Source organism: Prionailurus viverrinus, chromosome A3 (genome assembly GCF_022837055.1).
Source record: "Prionailurus viverrinus isolate Anna chromosome A3, UM_Priviv_1.0, whole genome shotgun sequence".
In the NCBI taxonomy this organism is placed as follows: domain Eukaryota; kingdom Metazoa; phylum Chordata; class Mammalia; order Carnivora; family Felidae; genus Prionailurus; species Prionailurus viverrinus.
This window is the reverse complement of record NC_062563.1, coordinates 11348940-11372724: the sequence shown is the minus strand read 5'-3', so window position 1 is coordinate 11372724 and position 23785 is coordinate 11348940. Positions and strand designations below refer to the sequence as shown.

The 23785-nt window shown below is 52.5% G+C and overlaps 2 protein-coding genes across 10 annotated transcripts in view; one reads left to right on the top strand and one right to left on the bottom strand.

The window, feature by feature from the left end:
- Nucleotides 1-19000, top strand: part of PTPN1 (protein tyrosine phosphatase non-receptor type 1) — a 69833-nt gene extending 50833 nt beyond the window's left edge. For 2 of the 3 annotated variants that reach the window (XM_047852792.1, XM_047852794.1), the window contains exons 4-10: nucleotides 2885-2983; nucleotides 8398-8535; nucleotides 11717-11926; nucleotides 12341-12502; nucleotides 12880-13103; nucleotides 15437-15608; nucleotides 16874-19000. In XM_047852792.1, coding sequence (XP_047708748.1) covers nucleotides 2885-2983; nucleotides 8398-8535; nucleotides 11717-11926; nucleotides 12341-12502; nucleotides 12880-13103; nucleotides 15437-15608; nucleotides 16874-16897 — 1029 coding nt within the window. In that variant the 3' untranslated portion in view covers nucleotides 16898-19000. The remainder of the gene's footprint in view (nucleotides 1-2884; nucleotides 2984-8397; nucleotides 8536-11716; nucleotides 11927-12340; nucleotides 12503-12879; nucleotides 13104-15436; nucleotides 15609-16873) is intronic. The other variant, XM_047852793.1, reaches the window with a different exon arrangement.
- A 1028-nt stretch (nucleotides 19001-20028) lies between these two features.
- RIPOR3 (RIPOR family member 3) overlaps nucleotides 20029-23785 on the bottom strand; it is a 76225-nt gene continuing 72468 nt past the window's right edge. For 6 of the 7 annotated variants that reach the window (XM_047852786.1, XM_047852791.1, XM_047852788.1 and 3 more), the window contains 3 exons: nucleotides 23246-23329; nucleotides 21532-21622; nucleotides 20029-21115 (listed from right to left, as the gene is read on the bottom strand). In XM_047852786.1, the coding sequence (XP_047708742.1) occupies nucleotides 21012-21115; nucleotides 21532-21622; nucleotides 23246-23329 (279 nt within the window). In that variant the 3' untranslated portion in view covers nucleotides 20029-21011. Of the gene's footprint in view, nucleotides 21116-21531; nucleotides 21623-23245; nucleotides 23330-23785 lie in introns of those variants that run through there. The other variant, XR_007150910.1, reaches the window with a different exon arrangement.

Genomic DNA, 23785 nt, shown 5'->3' with positions numbered 1-23785 from the left:
ATCGTACTTCTGTTTAACATTTAGAGGTTAAAATAACGGTGAAGCCAGAAAGCATATGAACAGAGGCTGCTTTAGGGCAGGGAGCTGGGTCAGAGCAAATCTGCCGTGGCCCTGCTTTACTGCCCTGTCTTGTCCTGTTCCCCTCCTCTCTGTCCATGAGGACAGTCAGCCGAGTGCCTCCCAGTGTACAGAACACCAGCCATGCTGTGTTCAGTCCTGGGACCCATTCAGGAAGTTCTTGGTGTATGCACAGGGGGCGGGCCTTTACAAGGCCTCAGGTCAAAGTCTTCCCAGCACCCCTGGGGTGGTTGGGGAAGAGTGATAAGGAAGGAGATCCTGGTGGTGGCAAGCTGGCGGGAAGAGGTTGAGGGAAAAGCAGCTTCTTGGTAACTTCTCTTTTTAGAAGAAGTCAAGTTTTTTACTTCCTGATTTCAGCCGTGCAACTTTGGTGTGGGGTTAGGCAGTCCAAAGCAAAGATAGATAGGGGTATAAAGTCAAATGGAGCGCCAGGATATCACCATGGAAACTTTTACACCACTGCCTTCCCCACCCCCGTGCCCTAGCAATTACTTGGCACATCTGAAGGTCTCTCTGTTTTGTCAGGTGGTACCATGGACATATCTAGCTGCCTGCACGTCACCCTTTGCCCTGGGATTTATAAAAGGGACTGAAGTAACCTGGCCCCAAAGTTATACCTCTAGACAGTAGGAGTGAAACATTTTCCAAACTACAAAACCAAGAAAACCCTGCCCATTTTTTATTTTCAGTGTTCATGATGCAAATAATACAAGTCTATAGTCTTTTTTTTAAGCCAGTGATGTGGAACTATAGAGAATGATGGCAAAGGTGCCTCTGTTACCTTCACAGTGAAGTGTTGGCTAAGTTGCTGTGTCTCCTTTCAGATTTTATATGATTTAAAAAAATTTTTTTAACGTTTATTTATATTTGAGAGAGAGAGCATGAGCAGGGGAGGGCAGAGAGAGACAGAGAGTCTGAAGCAGGCTCCAGGCCCTGAGCCGTCAGCACGGAGTCCGACGTGGGGCTCAAACTCAGGAGCCGTGAGATCATGACCTGAGCCGAAGTCGGACGCTCAACAGACCAAGCCGCCCAGGTGCCCCACTTACATGATTTTTCAGTCCCTGAGACCCATCCTAAACTAAGGTGATGGGAGGTGGGGAAGGTGGCAGGCTGGGACCTGGTGGGAGCCGCCTCTGTGAGGCCTGGCCCTCATGCCCAACTTGCAGGATGAGAGACCTAGTTGGCCAGCCGGGAGGCCTGGGGCTGTTGCCTGAGGCTCTGGCTGGAGCGCAGATGTGTCCGGTTTAGGCAGCAGGAGGAAGAGGAGTTCAGGAAAGTGAGTGGGCACTGAGGGCTCATGTGGTCAACAAAGGTGTGGTGAGACTTGAAGGGAAAGGAGGCAAAAAATCAGGAGAATTTGGGTGAAAATAAGTGAGACTGGAAACCATTCTAGAAGTGGTGCTGGCCGGAGGAGGTGATGCGTTCTGTCACAGAGGTGAGAGGTGATACCCTTTCCAGGCAGTACTAACAGTTGAGACAAACTGGAGGCGTCCATACTCTTGTATCCAGTAAACCCCTATGCCTGTTGCCAGTTGGCCCGTACCCCGCCATGTCCCGGTGCCCACACTGGACCCCTTGGGCTACCTAACTGATCATTTGTGACTACATCTTTTATGTTCTTTGGTCCAAGGATGAAGGTGGTCCATAGTCAGGCATCATTTTTTTTTTTTAAGCTTATTTATTTATTTTGAGAGAGAGCATGCATGTGTGAGCAGGGGAGGGCCAGAGAGAGATGGAGATAGAGAATCCCCAGCAGGCTCCATGCTGTTCAGTGCAGAGCCTGACGTGGAGTTCGATCCCACAAACCGTGAGATCATGAACTGAGCTGAAATCAAGAGTTGGGTGCTTAACCGACTGAGCCACCCAGGTGCTCCAGGTTCATCATTGTTTATTTTTTTTAAGCTTATTTATTTTGAAAGAGAGACAAGGGCACCTGGGTGGCTCAGTCAGTTTAGTGTCTGACTTCAGCTCAGGTCATGATCTCATGGTTCATGAGTTCAAGCCCTTCATCGGGCTCTGTGTTGACAGCTTAGAGCCCGGAGCCTGCTTCAGATTGTGTCTCCCTCTCTCTCTGCCCCTCCCCGACTCGTGCTCTGTCTCTCTGTCTCTCGAAAATAAATAAACGTTAAAAAGGAAAAAAAAGAGAAAAGAGACAACACGAGTGGGGGAGGGTCAGAGAGGGAGGGAGAGACAGAGTCCCAACTGACTGAGCCACCCAGGCGCCCCTCGTCGTTAGTAATAGTAATAATAGGTAACATTCCACTGGATGTGTACCATGTTCCAGGTGCTACGGTAAGACCTTTACATGAATGGATACAGTTAATATTCCCTTCACAGCCCTGTGAATAAGGACTATGATTGGTTGAGTGAGCTGGGTGGAGAAACTGAGGCATAGAGATGTGAAGTGACTCATCCCAGGTCACGCGGATGATCAGTGATTGGAGCTGAACTGAAGCCACCAGAAGTGTCACCGATGATCACTTCCCCATACTGCCTCTTCCCAGCACCCACTAGCTTTGTGGCCATATTCCACTCACCGTCAAGAGGGGCCTCGGTGGAGCCCCTCTGCTAGCCGGCTCAAACCGGAAAGCAGAATCCGCATTTTCTGTCCTCTGCTGGTCAGCCCTGAACCAGCCCTGAGAGGCAGATACAACCTTTCACCACCACTAGGCAGGGAGGGTGGCACCTGTCCCAGCCTCAGCTGCCCTTGTGCCTAAGGGCACTGTCGTCGGCCGACCGCCAGTGGTGAGCTCTCGGAGCGAGTCACTGTAACATCACGCACACTTTGTGGATTGTGTATTTGCAGGGCCCTTTACCTAACACGTGTGGTCACTTTTGGGAGATGGTGTGGGAGCAGAAAAGCAGGGGCGTGGTCATGCTCAACAGAGTGATGGAGAAAGGCTCGGTAAGTGACGGATTTATCTGCTCTTTACGTTACCGTCCGTAAGCGCACCGGTCCGTGAAGTTGTCATTTTTGTCTGAGTCGATTTCTTGAAATTGCTTTTGTATTTATTTTACGTAGTGTCCTTTTTAGTAGAAAAATTTAAAGAAGTGATATACGCATACATGTTTATTGTAAACGAGTCAGAAAAGTAAATGAATTAAAAAGAGGGGAAAAGGTCCCAATTGCCCTTGACCTATCCCTCACTCATCAGTCAGTCTCTCTCCAGAGTGTGTTCATATTTGTTCAGGAACACCCTAGCCTGCGTGCATCTGTCCCTTGAGTCACCGCCCTGGCCTTTCGACTTGTTCTCCTCAGCGTATCCTACACTGAGACCAAGTGTCACCACCCCTTTTCCCAGCTGAAAACCCTTGTGGGGCTCCCACCGCCTCCTGGGATGTGCCCGTTGTGGCTACAGGACCAGTTAACCGGGACCCCGGTTTCCCACATCCGTCCCCGGACTCCAGCCAGAACACACGTCTGTTGTTTCAGTTCTCTGGACCAGTCTGAGTCACTGTCCCACCCCAGCCCTCTTGCAGGTATCTCCAGTGGCTTCCCTCGAGTCGGCCACGGCTCATGCTCTCCTGCCCATCTCATTGTGTGGGTTGCCCGTTAGAGGCCCGTCTCCCACGCGAGGTGATGTGGTGTGCGGGGCACGGTGGCGTCAACGTAGCGGATAGACGCCGCACCCCTGCTACCTGGCTCCTTCCCTCCTCTCCCAGCCGGGGGCTCTCCAGCCTCGGCAGTGGAGGCCCTGGGAGAAAGCGAGCGGAGGAATGCAGACACCAGTGGGAGTGAGTGGCCAGGAGCAGAGAACGGCGTGTGCCCAGGCTTCGTCAGGAGCCGGCCCTGTGCTCTGGGGCTCACCCGGGCCACTGCGCTCACAGCTGTCCTGGCCGCCTCGGGTCCCGGCTTGCCAGGAGAGCAGAAGGCTCCAGAGAAGCCGACCCTCCAAAGAAAGCACACTCGTGGCCCTAGAGGGTAAAAATACGAGTGCAGAGAAGTAACATCGAAGGGGACTTGAGCAGTGAGACACAGGGAAGCACCCCCCACGGAGCCCCCCCCGCCCCCCCCCCCCCCCCCCCGAGAACCATTCTTAGTTACAGCCCACGGCACGACAGCGCATGTTGAAAGTCAGGCTTTTTGCCTCTGCGCCCTTTTCTTAATCTTAAAGTATTTATTTGCTCGATAACAACAGATGGAGAGCTTACCTGAGCGTTCAAAGAATGAAATCCTGCTTCTTAGAAAATTGTTTTCAGTGAAAGTGGTTTTTCATGTTTTCTGCTTCAGTGGCTTGATTAGTAAAATGTGAAGTTACAAATGTGGAGCCACCTCCCACCCATCACCACTCTTGTCAGCAATTTAGAATAAAGAGACAAACGTTAGGTTCCCACAGTATACACTCTCCGCAAGGGAACGTGAAACGTGGTGGCCTGGCCACACGTTCAGCACTCGGTAGCGTCCAGGGTCTCTAAACATCAGCACCGCTGACACGGGAGGACACGGGAGGCTGCTGGGCAGCGGCCCTGGCCTCCACCCACGAGATGCCGCTGGCCTGCCCGCCCCACTGGTGGCAATCAGAAGGTCTCCAGACATTGTCCAAATCTGTGCAAAATCGCCCCCAGTTGCGAAGCACTGTTCTGGATGGTATTGAGGGTTGGGAATTTTCTTTTTTATAAATTTTTTTGAGTTTGTTTTTTGAGAGAGGGAGGGAGCACGAGTGTGAGCGGAGGAGGGACAGAGAGAGGGGGAAAGAAAGAATCCCAAGCAGGCTCCACACAGCGCGGAGCCCGATGAAGGGCTCCAGCTCCCAAACCGCGAGGTCACGACCTGAGCCAAAACCGAGAGTCAGACGCTTAACCGACTGAGCCACCCAGGCGCCCTGAAGGGTAGGGAATTTTAAATCGAGTTGTTTATCCAGAAATCATTGGATATGGTAGCATTTCCTTTTTATTTGGTACTGAAGGTTTGGGTGAAACCTCTTTGCCGCTGGCACAGTCCCACAGGGGCGCTGTCATGACGTTGGCACTGCGTGCTGCTCACCGGGCCTGTGCTTGGTTGCCCGCCATCCAAGGCTGACCGTAAGTGGACCATCCATCCTCTGACAAGTTTCCCCCTTGGCCATTGGAAGAAAAAAAGGAAACCTGGCTAGTTGATTCTCTCGTACTTTACTGTGATCGTGTGACATTAGTCTCTCTTTTCCTTTGTAACTGTCCTTCCCGCTCAGGGTCATGCCCACCAACGTGGAAAGCGGTGAATGAATGGTTTGAGGTTCTTAAAGCTTCTTGGGGTCAGCAGTTCCAGTCCAGCGTTGATATTATCATCCCCATTAGAGCTGACTGGGGCAAATTGTAAGAGGTTGCAGTGCCTTATTTGCTTAGCTAATCTAATTATAAACCGTGCAGCCGTCCCACGGTACGAACCAGCTTGCAGAGCGTTTCCATGTGATGCGTATTTGTTTTGTGGTTTCCTTCCTTCTCTGCGTAGTGTAGGACATGCCCCTCTTATTTCTGGCAGAGCTGGCCGTTAACCCTTTTGGGACCTAGTGCTTCCTGGAAAACAGCAGTGCGGGAAATGTGTGTTAGACTGCGCTCATCCAGGTACCTGAAGGTCTTGGTTCGATTTCCAGATTGAGCGGAGACATGTGCGTGAAGAGTGTGTATGTGGGGAAGGGCAGGGGTGGTGGCTGTTTAGGCAGGGCGGACAAGCAAGGTGCTGTTTAACCAGAAGCACCGCCTGTATCTCTCTCCCGAAACCGCAGCTCAAGGCGCTGTTTGGTTTCAGTGCTTTTGCACACGAGACGCTCTGGATTTGTATCACGGGAACTTCAGGCTTCATCCGTCTGCTTAGTTAGCTCTCTGGCTTGTCATTCCTTGGGAAAGCCGACTCCTCCGTCACAGGGTCACCCCGGGTGTCATTCATGGATTTTTCTGAAGATGCCTAGCTGTTTTGGAAGGCTGGGGCCTCTGTCTCCCATCCAGCTCCCAGGTGGTAACGGCAGCCACAACAGCCACCGGCCTGTTGGTGCTGCCACGGTGACGTTTGGTGCCGACCCAGGACGTGGCACGATTTGAATCCTGGTGAAGGACTGCTTTCGAGTAAGATAAATCTCCTTCTCGGGTTGGTGTGTGTCAGTTTAAAGGCTGGCAGGAAGTAGTGATCTCGAGGTTCAGTTTTTTGTTTTGTTTTATTTTCTGTGTTAAAACAAAAATTCCTACGGGAAATGACAGCAAGCAGAGCATGGCATGTTACCGCAAATGCCTGAGAGCTCTTAAAAATAAATAAGAGCTCGATGCACACTTCGTGCGTGCCAGGATTGCGCACTTCTGGCGGACTTTCTTTGGAAGTAGTAGGCGTCCAGAATCTCAGGCTCGTACCTGATCGCGGAGGTTTCTTAGGCTTCATTTGCAGTTTTGAAAGTGAGTGTTTGCTGTGTGGAGGTGAAATTTGAAAGACTCGTTGTTCCCTGCCCATGAGACCCGAAAGCATTGGCCTCTTCTTTGGTAGCGACCGGCCATTCTGCCTTCCCGCTTCTCTGCTCGCTCGTGGCCCTGGGTGCGTGCTCCAGCTCATGTGGTGTTGCACCCACCAGGGCAGGCTCTTTGGTTCTGGGGTCTTCAGGAGCCGCATGGCCCTAATGGTCGGAAGCGTGGGAATAAATGCATCCTTTAAACCTCTTCTGTCGCCAGTGCTGGCTGCCCTGCCCACGTTGGCTGAGCACGGGGCCTTGCCATGTCACTGATGCTTTGCATCCCAAGGGGCAGAATTACCTTGAGGCTGACAGATTGGCCGTGTTCCGGGGGTTCATCTTTGGCATTCGGTGTCAGGGAGGTGATCTGGGTGAAACTGGCCGGGTCTTTCAAACAGGCCCTGTCCGGGCTCTTTCGAAGCCGTGTGGGCCTTCTGTTTCGGAACTGTGACGTCGATGCTACGCTGACATCACGATCTGGTGTCTGTTGGGGTGTTTCTCCTTTTTCTGTGGTTGCAGAACAGCTGCAGCTGGGCCGCCTGCGGCTTCGTCAGAGCAGGCCTGGTGGGCCTTCGTGCTTCTGTCTCTGGTCTGCTAAGGAGCATCCTGGCTCTTTGCTGCCCAGGGGACGCCGTGGGCTCCTGGGCCTTCTGCCAGAGTCACCGTGGTCTGTCCCTGCCCCCCTGTTGCTCTTCTGGCACTGGCTTCTGGGTCACCCCTCCAAGTGCACCCCTGTCAGAGGCCACTTCTTCCGTATGGTTTTCCCTGATCTCTTTCCTGTAACCTCAGCTGGCCTGGAACATTATTCCCCTCTTCTGAATTCCCACGGCACACCCACAGGGGTTCCTCCTGCCACACCACCTCGTCACTGCTTAGCACGAACAGTCTCTCTCCTGACGGGCAGGCTGGCCCTGCAGGGTTCCTTCCACCTCCTGTGGCATTTCAGACACAGCACCCTGTGCCTCGGAGAAGGTACTGAGGGGGCCAGTGCGTGTTCAGTTGCAACTCGCTTGGATTTGTACCATTTCCCGAAGAGCTGTTTACGTCCACTGGTACTTCACGTGGCGGAAATCATGTCTTTGGGGTTCCCTCTGTCTGGGCACCTTGTCTGACCTTGTGGTTCATAGACCTTCAGCTTAGCCCCCATCTATCAGCTATTTTGGTCCAAAATGTTCACCAGCAAACAGAAAAGTCTGCCGTGGAAACCTAGTTGAAGGTATGCCACTAAATTTGAGTTCCAATTTTTTCTTGAACTCTATATAAAACCAAACTTGGGGGGTTTGCTTACTTTGAAGAAAAAGTTCATGAGCTGCATTTAAATGAAGACCTGAAATTCTTCAACTAGAAAATCAAAAGGATTTTTCAGCACCGACCCAAACCGGAATGAAAGGGTGGCATACAGCAGTGGGTGCTCCTGAGCCCCGGAGGAGCCCGTCTCCTGCCTCCTCTAAACACCCAGCCTGTTCACCATGTTCCACTGTCTCCTCTAGACGTGGTTATTTTCCCCAGGGTAAGGAGTCTACGTTGTGCCGACGGCACTGACCGGTTCTTGGTAGTCTTCCAGATGGCTGTGCAAGTAGAGTCTGTGAGAGACTAAAACTTCTGTGCAGTTTGACTTTGCTTCATAGATGGTCTGGAAGGACCAGACCCCTGGAGCGCCTCATGGTGGGGAGAGCCAGGGAGTGGCTGCGTTTGGAGGTCTGAGCCCTCTCTGCCCAGCTAGTCCTGGTTTGGGTCTTCACCCCTTCCCGTCTCCCCAAGAGGCAGGTTGTGCTGACGGTGACTTCCAAGGTCAGAAAACTCCCGGTTTCCCCGTCGGGTTGTCCTAAAGCGCGTGGAAGGCACTTTGTACCTCCCTTCATAGGAAAACTGTCCGTGGCTCACAGTAATACATTCTTTTCTCTTCTAGTTAAAATGTGCGCAGTACTGGCCCCAGAAAGAAGAAAAAGAAATGATCTTCGAAGACACAAATTTGAAACTAACCTTGATCTCTGAAGATGTTAAGTCGTATTACACAGTGCGGCAGCTAGAATTGGAAAACCTCACAGTGAGTATCACGTGCTGTTCCGTACTTCAGACGGGCACTGGCTGAGATGTCTTTTCACCTGGGTCATACTACCTAACCCCGGTTTTTCTGGTCCCTCCCTCACCACAGAGCTCCCTCCCTAAACCGGAACACCAGTTTATCACGGTTTTTAGGGAAAGGGGGGTTTCTCATCTAAAACTTCTCTGTTCCTGTCTTTGCAACCGCAGAGGGACTGAAATGGTGGCCTGCACGTTACGTAGCAGCCGCTGCCTCTTTTGTCGTCCACGGTCTCTTTAGCGCGAAGCGAGGGAAGATGGGCCCTTCTGGGGCTGAGTTCACGGTCGATGAGGTCTTGGGTTTACTCGTTGTGGAAGAATTTATAACACCAGCTGCTGGCTGTCATTGGAAGCTGGTCTTGAAACAGGCCAAGGCGCGGGGCTGAGAAGCTGTACCGCAGAAGGCCCGCGTGGGGATTCCAAACAGCCCAGCAGGAGCGCTCGCCGTGTGGGGACCCTCCACCAGTACTTGCAGCCGCGGGCGGGAGCTCCCAGCAGCTCCCGGGACGGCCACAGCGATGGCGGCCAGCCACCACCTTCTGGAACGTAGCTGCGTGGGGTGGATTCCTGGCCCCGCCGTGTCAGACTGTCAGACTTCGGGTGGAGGGGCATCATGTCTCCCCGTGTCTCCGTTTCCCCTTCGTTCAGAGGGGGGTTTTGTAAGGGTTCAGAAGGTAACAAAGGGGAAGAGGTAGAGCAGCACTGGGGCAGCAGGTACCGTGGGGTCGAAGTAACGGGTTTGGCCCGGGAGCAGCGCGCACCCACAGATGGAAGGGAAGGCAGGATCGCGGCTTGCCGGGCTGCGCCGAGGTGAGTCTGCCCCCGAGTTTTATTCACGTGCCAGTTTTCAACTTCCTGCTTTCCAGTGCACATGACTCCTGTTGTTGTGTTACTAATTGAAACAAGATCTGGACCTCCGCGTGGGTGACCACGAAGCAGAGGAGAGGTTGAAGTCGCGTGGCTTCCGTGAGCACCGCGGGGCACTTCCTGAGTGCTGTCTCTTCTCTGTGTGACGGCTCTGCAGCCGTGATCCTGCTGCAGCCACACACGCGGGCTCCAGGGCTGTGATTTATGGAGGGGTTTGACGGAGGATTTTCAGGAATAATGTTGGCAGCGTGTTGGAATGTGCCTGGAGGATTATGCAGTAGACTTTCCTCTGCATGCTCTTTAAATTTTGCAAGCCTAACATGAAGCGCGACTTCTGGTAAACTCTTGAGACGCTATCTCCGGCTTGTTGAGGGAAATGGAATTCCGACCGAGCAGAAGCGGCCCGTGCTGTGTTTGCAGAATACGTGCAGCAGTGTGGAGGTTTTGATGTTGAGAAGATCTGGTCGCTCTAACAGACTTTGTTTTGAAAAATTCTTTTCTCAGCCGTGTGTCTGTTGAGACACAGGTCTAGAATGGTGGGCAGGTGTGCGGGAGGGGATGAACAGGAGATAACCGTACCTTTTTAAGGACTGAAAGAAAGAACTTGCTTTTGGTATATTTTCTCCCCCCCCCACCCCCACCCCCATCTTTAAATCTATTTTTAAGTGTTCTTCTTTCCCTAAAAACCAGAAAGGGCATTTCTCGTTTTCAGCCACACAAGGAGACCATTTTCTAGGGAGGGAGAAAATGGCATTGCCTAGTGTGGTTCTATTAATCATGTTCATGTCACCGGCAGATTCTTCCAGTTCAGCAGAAGGATGCCTGTGTGTCAGGGCTGGTGCAGGGTTACATATGTATATGTGTTGCTGATGTGAAGTCACTGGGGTTTTCTGTAGGCTCTTTCATACGTTTTCATCCCACTGAGCCCCAGGAAGGCGGTCACAACTAAAGCTAAGCTCTGGGAGGGCATGGACAGTGTCTTTGCCACGTGGCTGGCACATGGTAGGCACTTTGGGCACATTTTGTTAAGTGAGGGGAGGCATTGTTGGTGAGCAGGCCTCTGGCCCAGAGCATTTTGCCACCAACTGCTCTCCAGGTGACCTAGGCACTGACGTGGCCCTTGGCACTGTGTGGCAGGGAGATAGATGCTCAAGGCGGTGTGGTTCCTGCCTGCATGTCTTCTTCCTGTGCCCGCTTTGGCGAGGCCGGCAGGTGTAGCTACCCCATAGTAAGACTGGCTCCCGTGAATGGTGTGCCCTTTGCCGAGCAAAATCTTGAGTACTCTCCTCCCACTGAGAACTACGTTTTGATCATTTCTGCCGGAGGCCAGGTGTCCACCCTGGGGGTGGACTCTTCGTAGGTTCAGAAGGAGGAGCAGAGCTGAAAATGGCACCAGAGGGCCATTCTTCTTGCTGTTGCACTGGGAGCAGACCCGGCCAGGGGAGAAACACTTGGGGACGAGGGCCAGGGTCTTCCTTTCGAAAGTTCCTGCCGCAGGCTCTGAACACGGGCTCTGGAGTCCAAACTTAAACTCCTGCTTCCTCACTTAATGGAGGGTCAGCCTGCGAGCCTCAGTCTCCTAACCAAGAAGAGGGGAATAGTGGGCATACACGCCCCAAAGGGTTAACGTGAGAATTCAGTGAGCTGATGCGTCTGGCGCTAGAACGCGGTGGGGCCAGTTGGGGCTGGTGGGGTCGACACCCTCCTCCTCAGCTGGGTCATCGAGCCACACGTGGCAGCCACCAAGCCTTGGAGACTGAGCTGGTTCCTTTTTTTCTCTAAAACGGCAATCCCCTGAGACTCCCGAGTAGTCTCGTGAAGCCCGGGATGACCCAGAGCTGGTGCCACACGCACAGAGTTACGTTTTCCCTCTTTCGTGGGAAGCCTTACAGGGCTTGAGGACAGGACTGCCGTGGGCGGCGACGTGGCATCATTGTGCCTCGTGGGGCAGAGAGAAGAGAAATCACTTGCAACCGTGAAGCCAGCAGAGGTGATAGGGGCACCGGAGGAAAGATGTGGGTGAGGATGTTCCATGCTAAAGGAAGGGACGTCAAGGCAGGTGTCCAGTGTCGGGCACCTCAGTGCTTGGTATTCCTTGACTCGGCGAGTGGACGGGAGGAGATCTGGAAATCTGAGAGGTGAAGCTGCTCTTAGAGTGAGATGTGGGCCTGGTGGGGACGACTCTTCGTGCCTACTCAGAAGCAGTGATTTCTGTACAGATGATTGTCTCAGAATTGGCATGAGGTGTCTTTTTGTTTTTGTTTTTGTTTTTCTTTCAGTCTCAAGAAACTCGAGAGATCCTACATTTCCACTATACCACGTGGCCTGACTTTGGCGTCCCAGAATCGCCAGCTTCGTTCCTGAACTTCCTTTTTAAAGTCCGCGAGTCAGGGTCACTCAGCACGGAGCATGGCCCTATCGTGGTGCACTGTAGTGCGGGCATCGGCAGGTCGGGGACCTTCTGTCTGGCTGACACCTGCCTCCTGCTGGTGAGGAGGCCCCTGAAGACCCTGGGAAGAGAAGGGAACCCATTTGAACGTCTCTTGTGGCCTCTGCCCGCGGCTTCTCTGTCATGGTCTCGGCAGTGAACTAGCAACGATCTTCCATTTTTAACACTTGCCCTCCTGTGAAAGTAGCTCTACCCTAAGTAGCTTTTGTTCAGAGGGATATTCTTCAGTTGAATTGCAGGATCGAGGCAGATCCAAAGAGTGCTCTTCCCTCATTCTGTCCCCTGTGCTCTGGTGGTCCCCATTTTGCTGCATTTACTCACATTGTCTCCAATTCCGCCTCCCCACGGCGAGTTTTTGCTGAGTAGAAACCAGAGCACGCCTCCAGAACATGGAAAAATCACATTGTACTTGGGAGTTGGAGCTGACTCGGGGTGTCTCCTCTCTGGCTTTCAGATGGACAAGAGGAAAGATCCTTCTTCTGTTGATATCAAGAAAGTTCTGTTAGAAATGAGGAAATTTCGGATGGGACTGATCCAGACAGCAGACCAGCTCCGTTTCTCCTACCTAGCTGTGATCGAAGGTGCCAAATTCATCATGGGAGACTCTTCAGTACAGGTAAGCATTGCTTCCGCTTTCATCCAGGTGTGTTGATCTCGAACTTCTGTCTCTGAAGAAGGAGGCTGTCAGCTGTAAAAGTTGTTCAAACGCTAGCACGTGTCAGAAGAAAGAGCTGTCCTTCGTGTTTAAAAAGCTAGAAAGCTGCGGAAACGTTCACCACGTTCCGGTTTCTGCCTTTGACGTGTTGACGTAGAGAACGTTGATAGGGAGAGTAGACTTTATTTTCAAAAGATTTCACCTTCCGAGTATATGTGTCTGCAGCCCCAAGAAGCAGAGAAAACCCCTCGCCTCTGCTCGCCTAAAGGGGAGCAGATTTCCTGACACATCAGCCCGGTGTGAATACGAATGGAACTTTCTCTCGCTGCTTTCTCCAGGAGCAATGGAAGGAGCTCTCCCACGAGGACCTGGAGCCCCCACCCGAACACGTCCCCCCTCCTCCCCGGCCGCCCAAACGAATCCTGGAGCCACACAATGGGAAGTGCAAGGAATTCTTCCCAAACCACCAGTGGGTAAAGGACGAAACCGGGGAGGATAAAGAAGACTGCCCCATCAAGGAAGAAACCAAAACCCCCTTAAACGTCCCTTGCAGCGTGGAAAGGTAAGGCGAGCAGGGCCTGGCTTATTGGGGTGAGGGGATGTGACCTTCCAGTCGAGAGACGCATGTTGCCATTGAAACCCTGTGGACACAGCCTCCTCTTGGCAAGCGTAGCTTCTGTGTCTTTGAAGCATGAGGCCCCAGAGACATCCAGCCACAGGTTGGCCCGGTGAAGTGACCCAGTTCGGTGGGGCTCTAGCACCACCTTGTGGTACCCATTGGAACCAGAGATTCGCAGGACAGTCCTGCTCGGAAATGACCTTGCCCTCCCTCAGGCTTCCAGCCAGTCCTGAAACGTGATATCCAGGTTAGACGGTTATACTTTCAGCCCCCAGATGGTCCATCTGGAAGTTTCACCTTTTCGTGTGCTCTTGATTAACTTAATGCCATTTAACCAAGATTATTGAGTACCTTATTGGTACACGTGAAGTACTGAGATCACTAGAACATGGCCCCTGGTCTGTGTTCTAGAAGATTTTGTGGGGACAGAGACCGTAGGTTATGGTTGGGAGCCTGGGGACAGTAAGGAGACGGAAGTGCAAGCTGCGGGGTCAGCCTTAGCAGCGAGACGCTCAGCCTTCTCTGGGTGCTCAAGGAAGGCTGCCCGCATGAGGCGTGGAAGCTTGAAGAACGAAGGGAGGCAGGCCTGAGCCAGAGCCTCTGGAGGCAGTGCCCTTGGTTCCTGATTTTTGGATGAGTGCGTGCTGTGCCCCAGCATCTGTCCACGTCTAGAAATTTAGTGCGTGGCAGTTCGCAGACAGGTGTGCAAGAGATATACAGGTGGAGGTGTTCGTTGTGGCATCGTTTGCAATGGTGAAGAATCAGAGCTGAGCCAAGTATGTATCCAGGGATTTGATACGTTGTGCTTTCTCCGACCTTGGGATGTTCTGGAACTGTTAAGGGACAGGATCGGGAATTATACTCAAGAAAGCAGGTTGTACATGGTGGGTGCCCCAGTGGTCCTCTGGCTACGTTGATCATCAGAATCTTCACCTGGGCACCTTGCTAAATGCTGGTTGCCAGGCCCCGGTCCTGACCTATGGAGTCGAGTCACCAGGGTCCTCCTGCAGCTGGGTCCCTGTCACAACAACGTCACATCTGGTTCTAGGGCTTGAGGAAGGTCTGTGCAGCGGGGCCTCCCAGAGCAGGTCCAGGTGACGTGCAGAGCGACAGCTCGGTGACGGTCCCCCAGGGAGACTGTGCCTAGCTTCCAAGGGCCTCTGGTGACGTTCTCAGGGCGGGCCAGTGTGCTGCATCTGAGGGCCTGCTGAGAGTCGAGGGTGAGAGAGGAGAGCGCTGACACGTGACTGGTGTCCAGTTTGTCACCTGTTCTGTACTGATTGAGACTGGCAAAGAGTGGTGGCTTTCACACTGTGTATGTGAAGGTGGTAAGGAGGGAAGTGCGGATCTGGGAAGATAGAAGCCAAAGAGCTCCAGGAAGAAGCGCAGCCATGCTAAGAACGTACGTGCCTCCGCAGTGGGGGCCCGCATGCACACAGACCTGGGCCCCGTGGCCAGAGCTCGCGGCTGCGTCCCAGAAAGCAGGTGCTTTGTACCGCCGCCTCCTGTCTCCTGGGAAGGGGGTGCCTCAGGGTGGTCCTGCCAGTCACACAAGATGCTGCTGGGGTAGAAAGGCCCTGGAGTGGCCTGTGAGAAGCAGGACATCTTGTGGTCAGGGCCTCTCGAGGGAGGCCTGGAGGAGGTGGTGAGGAGAAGAGGGGCCTCTGCTGGCCTCTCTGAGACAGCCCTGGAGCGAGAACACCGTGCACATCGTCCCCGCAGGGTGTCTCTGGCTCGCCACCAGAAGGGCAGCCAGGGTCCTGTGTGCAGGATCCCTGAGCAGCAGTGCTCCTGGCAGGATTGGGTTGATGCTGGGGACACGAGCCTGGCACAGGGCGGGCTGAGGGGCAGAGGGATGTGTGATGTCCTCACGTCAGCCAGCAGCGACAGAGGCTCCTGGGGAGAGGGTGGTAGAGTGTGGGCCACACCATTGCCTTCTCTGATCTAGAACGGAACGTTCTCCAAGCAAACCCCAGGACAAATAAGCACCTGTCTTTGCACCAGTGGCTGTATTTGTCCTCGGAGTCTTACCCACCCCCATCACCAAGGAGTCCACTGGTCTCCGGAACCATACCTTGGCGATGGAGACCGCCTGGGTCTCTGGGGGGGGGGGGGTGGCTGTGGGGGTGCCAAGTGGGCTTCAGGTCGGTGTCCCCATCGCCAAGGTTTCTTTACACATGGCTCGTTTTTTCTTAGAATTCCAACTGTCACAATAGCGTCCTCGGCATTGTTTTCCCTAGAGTGAGTAACCAGTCTCCGTCCCTCTCCTCCCTCAGCACGAGTCCAGACACTGAAGTCAGAAGGCGGGTCATGGGGGCAGGTCCTGCCCAGGGAGAGCCATCACCGCCCAAGGAGGAGCAGGACCAGGCGCTGACTCCCTGGAAGCCCTTCCTGGTCAACATGTGCATGGCCACGGTCCTCACGGCCGGCGCGTACCTCTGCTACAGGGTATGTTTTCACTGATGGACGTGCTGGCAAGACCTCGTGTACAGAAAGCACTGGCCGACAGCCCGGCGTTAGCATTCAGTGCTGTGGAAGGATCTGAGCCAGTCTCAGAAGAAACAGAGCAAAGGTTTTTAAAGTCTGGAACTGTGAAGGGCTAACGAGAGAATTGAGGATTGATGCACTGGGGTTTTAAGGAGCCCTGTGGTCCCAAGAATATATGAGTCTAATCTCAGGGCCTTAACCTATTCAGGAGTAAGTAGAGAAAATGCCAAATACGTGTCTCTCTTTCTCTCTCTCTCTGTCTCTCTCTCTGTCTCTCTCTCTTTTTTTTTTTTTTTTTGTGTTATTATTTGTTTTTGAAAAAAAATAGAATTACAACACATTGTTGTTTTTAACCTTTATAAAAAGCAGCTTTTGTTATTTCTGGAAAAAAAAAAGAGACTAGGCACTTACAAAACTTTCTTGTACCCTTAGGTGGTGTAACCAGATACACAGTTTATATTTGATTTCCAGGGAAAGTCTCCCACACTTTTCCGAATGTAAACTCCTTTGGAGAAGAGGGTTTAAGGGTTTAGGGCACTATCTTGCTCAGTCGCTTCCTCCGCTGTGTGCATACTGAGCTTGGACGGTGCCCGCGAGCTTTCCTGTCGTAAGAAGACAAACAACAAAAGGCCATCTCTGGAAAACAAAACCCAGCTTCTGCTTTTGCTCAGGGTGTCCCCGCCGGTTTTCCATTGTTCATTTCTCCGTTGATCCCTTCTTGTTCCAGCCATCTGGGTCATGCCCTGCCCTCGTCACCCCACCTCCATAGACGGGGTTTCTCAAGCCCCCTGCCTCAGGGTCAGAGGTCACAGCAGGGTGGCCACCAGCTTTGCACCCTGCCCTTGAGATCCAGAAGGAGCAATTTCCACTTCCTTCGGAATATAAAGTGAGGGGAGGAGGGAGGATTGACCTCAAGACACTGCTCCTGGAAATCACCTCCCTAGACACTTTCAAATCCTTTTAAACATCCTCTTTCCCAGCGACCGTCTTTGAGTAGATCAGACGGTTTAGCAACGTGCAAGCCATTTTTTCCCTTAGGGGTGATTTTGGGAAGGGGGCCATTGTAAAAGAAAATTGAAACCCCCTTCCCTGGAGGCCAGCTTGGGGGCGGTGGCGTGGCGGCGGGGGGGGGGGGGGGCGGCCTGGGGTGGCCGGGGTCGTGCAGGGCTCTGCAGCTCCGTGGGGGTGGGGCCGGGCTCATCTGAAAATGTTTGGTTTCATTCCAGTTCCTGTTCAGCAGCAGCACATAATCTCCTCCACTCCACCTCCACCCCACTGTCCGCCTCCGTGCGTAGAGCCCGCGCCCGCCTAGCAGGCACGCCGTGGTAGGTAAGGGCCGAGGACAGCGTAGCCGGCCGTGACCTGGACAGACGTTTGTTCTGCACTAGAACCACCCTTCCCGGGCTGTTGGTCTTACCCCTTTTGACGGTGTCCCCCCTCCCTTTCCTTCGAGCACCAAATCCACAACCCCTTTTTTTGAGGAGAACGAAGGAGAGTACGGGGCTGGTGGCCTATGCGGGTCGCGAGGCTCGCCCTGCCCGGAGCGTGCTCTCGGCGTGGCCGGCGCGTCCGGGTGGGCGGGCATACGCTGTCCTCCCGCGGACTTCTGCGGAGACTCCACTCCGTATTTATTGTTTGGTTTTTTCCCCAAAGGCGTCCGTAGTGCACTAGCATTTTCTTAAACCAATAATGTATTAAGAACTTTTGATGTCAGCCTTGCATCAAGGGCTTTATCAAAAAGTACAATAATGAACCCTCAGGTAGTGCTGGGAACGTTAGATTTTGCCATGAGCCTGCTGCGTCAGACCAGTACTAGGAAGGAGGACGGTTGTAAGCAGTCGTATTTCGTGGCATTGTGGGTAACGTGAGAAGAGGTTTGGCATATGTTTATAGGACATGGGATAATATATAACGAACACTTGGATATTTAAGATACGTGGTGTGAGATTACTTTGTCCCAGTTACCCCCTCCCAGTTATCTGCTAGAACCTTGTTCTCAATCACTGCTTTCCCTGTGTGTATTAGGATATGCATGTGTGGTCGTCTTGTGTCCTGATCCAGTATCACGTGCTTGAAATACTTAGCTCTCTGCTTATTAATGTGCCCCGTGTACAAGTCCAGTCTACCTTTGCATGACCTGATCGTTACGTGGCTGTGGTTCCTAAGGCTGTTGCAGAAATAATCACCATTCCGCAATGGGGTGATGTTTTCCAGTAACGGATATTTGCCTAATACCTGGCATGGCACTCTGGTGACTTCCTGGTGAGGCCCCGGCCTGTCCTTGTCCAGCTGGGTCCCACTGTAACTCAGACATTCCAAGGGTATGGGAAGCCATAGTCCCACCTCACGCTCTGGACGTTTAGGCAAGCACGGTCCCGCCCCCCCCCCCCCCGCCCCGCCCCCCCCCCCCCCGCCCCGACACCTTGGGGATCAGCCTCCACTGTCAGAAGTTGACGCTCTTCTCGAGCAGACCATGATTCGGAACCAAGGCAACTGCTGGAAACCGCACTTCCTGAAGCATCCCGGGTGTCGGGCCCTCGGAGTCCGCCTGCCGCCGTCCCGGTCCAGGGGCCTTGCTGAGAGCCACGTCTGCCCCCGCCCTTGAACCCTGGGGACTGATGGTGCTCACGACTCTTCTGCAAGGGAACTTAAGACCTCCACGTTAAGTGGCTTTTTTAAACAAGAAGAAGAAGAAAAACACAACAAAACAAAAAAACAAAAAACAAGGCAGCTGTAGCTCACCAGCTGCTCATTCGCCAGCATTTTCACGTGTTGCCTTTCACGTGTTAGAAGCCCGTGCAGAGAAATTCTGTGGTGGCAACGTTTGCGGCATCACTGTGCAGAGCCTTGGAGAGGTGCGGGTGAGGCTGAGATGCCAGGCTGTCGGCATTTTTGAGTTGGGCTTGTGTGTTTGTTTTTAAAGTCCTGTATATGTGTGCAGTAGTTTGGGTGTGTATATAGTAGCATTTCAAAGTGGATGAACTGGTTTAAGCTCCTGTCCTTGGAAACCAGATGGCTCTCCATCTTGTTACACGTATGTTAGAGAAGTAGCGAGCTGCTCTGCTATATGCCTTAAGTCAATATTTACGCATCAGGTCATTATTTTTTACAATGGCCGTGGAATAAACCATTTGTACGAAAATAAAAACAAACGAAAACAGCGAGGCGTTCTGGTAAAATACCTTTTCAGGTGTGTGTATACACGGCTGCATGATGCGGGGAGGGAGGGGGCGCGTCTCAGGGTCCTGTGACCTCACAGAACTATCAGACTGTACAGTTTTCCAACTTGCCATATAAATGATGGGTTTGCGTTTTAGTTGCAACAATAAATTTTTTTTTCTAAAGAACACGGATTTGGGGTGCCTCCCATGCCTTTGTTTAAGGGGCCCGAAGCAGGACGGGTACCTCCTGTTTCTTTTCTGCTGCCGCCTGCGGGAAGCAGGTGCTGTGGGTCGGGTGGCCAAGGGTCACTGTGGCCTCCCGGGGTTGTGCGCGCCATTGGGCTGGGGGAACGTTCCCTTCCTGGCGAGTTTATTTGGCACTTCGGGCCTCCGCCCGGCTGCTTCGACAGCGACACCACCCACCTTTTGAATGTGCAGGCCCCTGGCTACCATGGCAGACGTGCACAGGACCTGCTCAAGAACGCGTCCCCTGTCCGGCTGCCTGGGAGACCCAGCGGTTACCGCTTCCAGTGCCTCTGGTGAGCCACGCGTGACGGACGGGTGACGCAGAGGCAACGGGATGGAAAACTCATGTATGTGGTCTGCCTTTAAATCTCCTCGAAAGTGATCTGTTCACTTTCTGTTGTGAAGTAACTTCAGACTCCTAAGATGTTGGTAAAATATTGCAAAAATCGTTCGAGAATTCCCTGTCCTTCGAGGTTGTATGACTGGATGCCTGCTGCTGAGTAAACGGTTCGTGCTGTGGGCTCCCAGCAGGATCCACGGGACTGGGGGGTAAAAACAGACGATGGTCATGTGACCTGCGGCACACCCACAGAGGACTGTGGCCACGGGACTGCGGTGTCACACCCACTGTCACCTCAGTCTGTTTCAGATACAAAAATGGCATCAAAGCTGTCACGAAGCGGTGGGATGCCAGGGTAGGGGAAAAAGCTGAATCTGTAACTTTGGTGCAGAAATCACATGAGGCCAAAGGCTGGACAAGGAAGGGCCACGCGGCTCAGTGTCCGTGTAGGAGCGGGCGCTCAGGGAGCCTTCGGCCGCACGGGGGACATAGGGGGCCCCAGCCCCCCGCCTCCCTCCTCACCTGCTTGTGCGGGAGAACCCGGCCCACGGGGCTGCACGCGGCGCAGGAGGGGCTGCTCTTTTCCTCCCTGGGAGGTTTGTGGAAGCAACCACTGCTTTGTGCTTTTTTCAGGTAAAGTGAGACACCAATAAAATTCATTTTAATTGAAATTCAAAAAACTGAACATAGGAACAAGGCAAATAAATACGAAGTTAAACCGAAAAGCACAGAATATATACAGGAAGTTTACATGAGAAGGTTGAAGAGTCCAGAATCCCCAATGCCATTGTCAGGAGTCACGTACCCCAGGTTGTCTCTACGGCTCAACACAAAAACAGTTCAGGACACATTTGAGGGTTTTGTTTTTTTTTTAACAGACTTAAATAAGAAACGAATCTTCTTTCTTTAAATATATTCTTCAGTGAAATCTTTCTTCAAACTGGCTGATGGCTTCTGACACAATTTATCTAATCGGCCCTAAGTTGACTTCCGTTTAAAAGTTCGATTCCATTTTGATGAGGTCACGGTGGATGCTTTTACTGACACGACACAAGGTTTCCTGGCCAATGACGTTTTCTTCCTTGTGCTGTTGAACACAGTGACGATAAGGTCCACGGTCTGCAGGCCGCCACCAGGCTCCACGGGGGCGTTTGGACTACTGCTTGGGTTAAGATCATGAATCATGGAAACCCTGGCTCTGTCTTCCCACCTTGCCTGGCTTGCCAAGATGACGGCTTGCTGCCATGGAAATGACCCACTGCGTCCTCTTTAGCAAGGTCAGTCAGCCCGCTTGTCTCTTCACTGCCCGTCTTTATTCAACCAGCAGTGCTGAGCAGGCCAACCGGCAGGGAGACTTTGATTCCAGGCCTCAACCCGCCTGGCCTTGGCCCCTTCGGGGTGCAGCTGGCCAGGGAAGGTCAGACACATTCTCAAAACTGAAAGCTGGTCGTTTGACTCAAGTCCAACAGCCTTCAAAGTGCCACACGTCCCATTTGTACCCCTGGGCTGCGTGACTGGTCTGGGGACTGAGGGAGCACAGAGCATACCCCCACCCACAGCTCTGGCCCTGGGTCAAGGCAAGGCAGCAGCAAAAACAAAGGTGCCAGCTGAGGCTTCTTAAAATACAGTGATTTCAATATCCGCTTCCTGGCAAAAGGCTTCTCCTCTTGGTTCCAAGCAGAGTTTGTCCATCTTCTCAAAAGCTGAGCGTCCTTTCTCCCCTGAAATATTAAGGTGATCGGTCACTGGATTGTCCCCCACCTCCGCGTTCCTGCTCTGGTGAACCCAGATGGCCTTAGTGGCAGAGGCAGGTGGCATTTGGGGAGCTCCTGCTGGCCACTCGCATGGATGGACCCGGTGCCTCTCCCTTACATTCAAGACAGAATTTGCTGAACTTTATTCCTGCCTCGCTCCCAAGGATCATAAACTGAAGCTGAAGACAGAAATAAGGCACTTCATGCCACCTCAACCATGAAGGAAACCCATCTTGGCCAAGTGCAGTTACATGGGTCACCGACCGCACTCGGCCTCTGTATCATTTTGCATCTTTGAGGGCTGACCATGGCCCCTCTAGCACAACCTTCCAAAGGTCGCGAACCTCACTGCACCGCACAGAATGTTTGATGGTGGACTTTACCGAATGACAGCGTGGCTTCCCGGGCTGCTGTTCGCACGGCCTCCAGGTCTGACTGGCACAGGCTGGCGATCTGATCGATGCTTTCAATGCCCTGTTTGAGGTGAGGGGAAAGAGGACCCATCGGGACGTTTTAGGTAGCAGGTGGAATCTACTTTTATGAGCTCTGTGAGACCAGCCCTAGCATGGTCTTTGGGGCCTCAGGCCCTTCCTTTTCTGAAGGCTTGTAGGTTTCTTATGTAGCCTCAAGTTCATCAGAAGGGCCCCCACCTTTTCAATTCTGACACCTGCTGCTGAGTCAGGCCATCAGCAGAGCTTTATGGATAGATTCCTTCTAGAAGGTCTGTCTTGAAAAATGGGAAGCCCTGCTTCCCTCTGGACCTTCCCACCTCCCCCTTGCTCTCCTAACTCTACCCTCTTTGGGCAGGCCGTGAGAACATCAGTCGGAACCCAGGTTTGGGCACAGCTGACCCTGGCTGCTCTCCAGGGCCAAGGACCAGAGTGCACTTCAGCCTCTTCTCCGGAGCACCCCTACCCCCTTACTGGCTTGGCTGTTTGATTATAACCAGATGGTCCTCCTAGAACTTCCCTTGGTTTTGTTTTTTTGTTGTTGTTTGTTTGTTTTTTCAGAATGAATGGGGTGAGTTTAATCTATTTTTCATCAAGCAAATTGGCGATGGTTTTTTTTAAATGAGACTTTCAGATACAGGTGGGTTTGAGGCAAGATGGACATCCTGTCATATCTGCTTTAAGAGGGTGAGTTGTACCTGGAGTCTCCAGAAGTTTCATATTCTCTGGCCTGGAGTAAGTAACACTTTATAGAGTCCAGCCTAAGGAAGTAATTCAGAACTCTCTATTTTTTAAAAGCGTTACGTGCCAAGATGCTCATAATGATATTATTTATAGTAATAAATAGATGACAAAGCTTAATTTTCTACCACACAAGAGTGGGGGGATCTGTCAAGGTAAACCCTCAACGGCCCCTTCATAGAGACTTCTAAAGCACTGCCAGTCTACCACTAAGAGTGTCTGTTTTGCTCACTGTTTCTAAGCTATATATGTAGCATGATCAACAATCTGAAGGCATTTAAGTTTAAGAGAGTGAGCACAAGTGGGGTAAGGGCAGAGAGAAAGAGAGACAGAAGCCCGATTCAGGGCTCGAACTCCGTGAGCAGAGGGATCATGACCTGAGCCGAGACGAAGAGTCACAGGCTTAACTGTGCCCGCCAGGCGCCCCTAGCACCATCGACAATTTTAAATACTCACACCCACAAAAGAAGTGTAGCAAAATGCCAACAGTACTTTCTACTAAGTATTGGGATGAAGGGTAACTTTTACATTTCTGAATTTTACACTTTCTTTCCTATAATGAGCTTATTGTGCTTCTAGAAAATATTAAATCGAGGCCATTAAAACACAATCCTAGACTTCCACAGTGAGTCCCTAGGGCCACCTGCTTCTTCAGGCCGAGCCAGAGCAAACGCTCCTCGACTACTGTTGAGGGGCCTCTGCTGGTAGCACTGAGGTCTGCTCTAAAACGAGCTCTCCAGGGGCGTTTTTTTTGTTTGGTTTTTTGGTTTGGTTTTGTTTTTTGCTGGTGGTAGTTTGGGGGGGAGGGGAGGGGTATTCCCAGTGGAATAATTTTGAAATGAACCAACTGGAACATTAGCCATAAGCAGGCTTCCCTCCGTCACGGGCGAGGACAGGTCAGACTCACCCTGAGGTGTTTTAGCGCCACACACGCGGCCTGCTGGAGTTTCCCATCGTTCTCCATCAGGGCGTTGGTATAGAAGACCAGAGCCTGGAGAATAAGGTTGCTGTGAATGGGGGGTCAGCCGAAGCCAAGTCCATGCTGCCTGTGGCTAATCCTTCTAATGCCGGAGGGCTCCTCGAGCCCTGCTTCCCCTTTTCTAAACAAAAATCGGGCTGTGATCTATTCATCTCTGGGCCAGGCGCACCCAGTCCCAAGACGTATGCTGCGGCGTTTGGTTTCTCTCTAATAAACACACTGGTCCCTGGGCTGATGGTAATCAAAATGAAGAAAGCTCTTTTCATCTAATAATATTTTCCAAATCTAGATAAAATGCTGCATCGGAGCAATCCGATGTCTGGCCGGGGCCACTCAAAGAATTGGACGTGCGGAGGGAGGCCCGAAGGCCGAGCACCTCTTCCCTTCAGCCCTGGTCCCTGGTCCCCGGTCTCAGCGATGACCCCGCCCCCTCCACCACATCCGCCAGAAAAGAGCTGCATGGGCTTC